At 42.5% G+C, this 2944-nt stretch overlaps 1 protein-coding gene across 1 annotated transcript in view; it reads left to right on the top strand.

Moving 5' to 3' along the window:
- Positions 1–1892: 1892 nt before the first annotated feature.
- Positions 1893–2944, top strand: part of GKN2 (gastrokine 2) — a gene marked incomplete at its 5' end in the record, with an annotated part of 2899 nt that continues 1847 nt past the window's right edge. Inside the window, 2 exons of the mRNA XM_009864519.1 lie at positions 1893–1946; positions 2459–2590. Coding sequence (XP_009862821.1) covers positions 1893–1946; positions 2459–2590 — 186 coding nt within the window. The remainder of the gene's footprint in view (positions 1947–2458; positions 2591–2944) is intronic.

Below are 2944 nucleotides of genomic sequence, written 5' to 3' on the forward strand. Positions count from 1 at the left end.
TCCTGTTTTCAGAGGCTGCTCTGCTTTTACCTGTGCCCAAGCGTATCAGTGCTTAAGAAAGCAGAAGCTCACGCTTCTTGGGGGTTTTTCAGAAGAAATGGATATATGAACACAAACTGGCTAATGGAAAGTTAATTTAGGATTTAGTTAAAAGGATTTAAAACTTAGTAAAGCTTTTTGTTATAGCTTGTGATGCCTGAACCCTGCAGATTCCTGCTATGAAAGGTTTATTTGACTGCTGAAAATCTACTCTGAGTGTTTCTGGCAGGCCTATAATCTTAGAAACAAGGAATCTCTTGAGAAGGGATAGGGACAGCTTTCAGTCAACTTAATCTAATTAATCTGTCTGTGTTTGTCACAATTTGGTATCTGTTTGTATGTATTCTGATATATTGCTTAGCAGCACAGCTTTGTTACACTTGACAGAACATTTTCCATGTGAACTTGTGTGGAATAAAGCAAATGTGTGCAATTTCTTTTTTTTTTTTGTGTACGTGTCCTCTTTTCTGAGAGATTTCCACAGAATCTCTTTCACTTTTTTACTGAATACTGTGATTACAGAAATGTTTTGGCTATTAGGTTGAGTTCTGCTGTTTTTAGATGTGTGTAGGCCTCAGTTATGACATTCCAGTAGAAAGCAGAGTTTGATTCTTCAAGGTTCTGGCACTGGCTGACACGGAGTCACAGATGAGGAGGAGTCCAGACAAGGTTGCAGTCGTAGGAAAGTACTTCTCACGGCAGTATCGTGCTGTCATGGGCATTTTCATAAAATACAAAAAAACTTCTGCTTTAAAGGCAGAATCCCCATCCTGCTCCTTTTGGTTTGTGACCTGTGTGAGCCACACATCCTCTGAGGTTTCCTGGTACTGCTTTGTAGGCTGAGGAGGCCAGAAATTACCCAAATTGCCTGGTGAAGCCCAGCTGTTATTCTTAATTATGTCACTAATTTCCGTGCATGTGTTACATGTGTCATGGTAACTGATGAAAAATGAGCAGCACTTCTTGTTCTGAGTTCATGTATGTTTTAGATGGAAGAAGCGGCTGAAGAATTGATCTGTTGAGCAGGTGGCAAGTAGGCCACCATGACAATCAGTATTTCCTTCCAGGATTTGTCTGCAGACTAAAAGGCTGGTAGGGATTGCATTTTAGAAGACAAAATTGTATGAATGAATAGCAGAGTTATTCCTAATGCCATTTAGTTGTGGACAACGTCCTGTTAAATATTTAAAAAATGGAATCAGCAAGAATGGGCACTCCTCTAAAGTTTAAACCAGTAAACAATAGCCATTTGTAGAGTGATTAATTTTACAAAAGCTGTCTTACTGAGTGCTTTTAACGTATCAGGGTCAGGTTATCTGTGCCAACCCAAAATTCAGATACGAGGCTTGCCACACAGTGTGGCATGTAGATATGGCCTTGCTTGAGTCATAAAGAAAAGATCTGTCAAGTGTTTCCCACCCCTCCAGAAAGATATAAAAGTTGGGAAGTCTCTGGGATTTTCTCAAAAAAAGCCTCTGGTTCTTCTGCAAGAAAAATGAACGCACTTGTGAGTATATCCATTTTTGTTAAGTAATTTTATAAACCGAAAGGACAGAGGAGAATCAGCTCGAGTAAGTGGTACTGTTCTAGGACTGCTATGATCTCTGTATTGCTTCTTTGGTTTGTTCAGTGGGAAATCTATGTTTCTTGGGTGTGCGGTAATCCTCTCGGAGTCAATTGCAGACGAAAGAGCGTAATGGCACAAATTCTACAATGAAGAATTGTAACTGGTTTTAGCACATGTGTTAAGTGGGTAATTTTTCAAACTGCTGCTTCGCTTAATTCACAAACTGGTGTTTTTTACGGCACTGCCTGATGTTTCTGTCAAGTGAAAATGCTTCTATCTTTTACAGGCTGCTGTTCTCGTTCTGCTGGGAGTCCTTTGGACTCAGGCTTCTGCCTTGGACGTAAGTAGACCGATCAGCCTTCTAGTGCATGTACTCATTTAAAATGTGTTGGGTCCCTGGGCAGGGGGTGAATACAAGAAGCTAACAAGCTGTTGCTTGCCAAGTGTAGAGAAAATAGCATTTGCCAAAGGTGATGATCATATGAGCCAAAGAAGCAGGTGCAGAGTAACAAGAAGTTGGGGGAGGCCATAGGTCTGCTTAGCTCAAGCTGAAATTTGGAGACTGTTGCAGTCTCCCACCAATCCCTGCTGCCACACATGACTGGGGTACTCCGTGTTGTTTTGCCTTAGCCTGCAGTGAGGGCTCGTCCCCTCCTTTGCCACCCTGATGCGCTCTTGCATAATTAATCTCTATCTCAAGAGCCTCCTGAGACTGCTGGAGGGTTGGTAAGGGATTTAGTATTTCCATATGGCAGTCATACCTGCTTATTTGACCGAAAGCAGTTGTTTATATTGCACATGGCAAAGGTGCGAGGCAGATGGTGAACAATGACTTTGTGTTTTTTACCGAAGACCTATGCCCTCCGCGACCCCAGCAATAACTATGTCACTGGAACTATGACCATCGACAACGGGGACCAGGTTGTTGAAGTCCACGTCCACTCTGGCTTGTCCTCCTCTGACACCATTTTTGACTACGCACATGTAAGTAAATCCGAGAATCTGCCTAGACTTAATCTCTGAGGAAGTTTTTAAACTCAGAAATTTCTCACCATAAATTGTCCTGAAACACTGTTTCTCTCAAGACTCCTGTCACTTCTCCTCCTCGTAGGCCGTCTATTTGTTTCGCTCATATGACGGTGCAATTGAAAAGACGGGTAATGAAACCTGTGGTGGCAGTTCATGAAAGTGAAAGGATTTCACTGACCTCAGTGAGGTCAGAGTTGAGAACGAGCTGTCACCACTCAGGTATAACAAGTGCTGTGTAAGTCTGTTGGAAAAGATACTTCCAGTCTTACGGATGGGGGGGGCCAAGGGTGTTCCATTCCCCCAAGGGCG

This window comes from Apaloderma vittatum, unplaced genomic scaffold, assembly GCF_000703405.1.
Source record: "Apaloderma vittatum isolate BGI_N311 unplaced genomic scaffold, ASM70340v1 scaffold12382, whole genome shotgun sequence".
NCBI lineage: Eukaryota > Metazoa > Chordata > Aves > Trogoniformes > Trogonidae > Apaloderma > Apaloderma vittatum.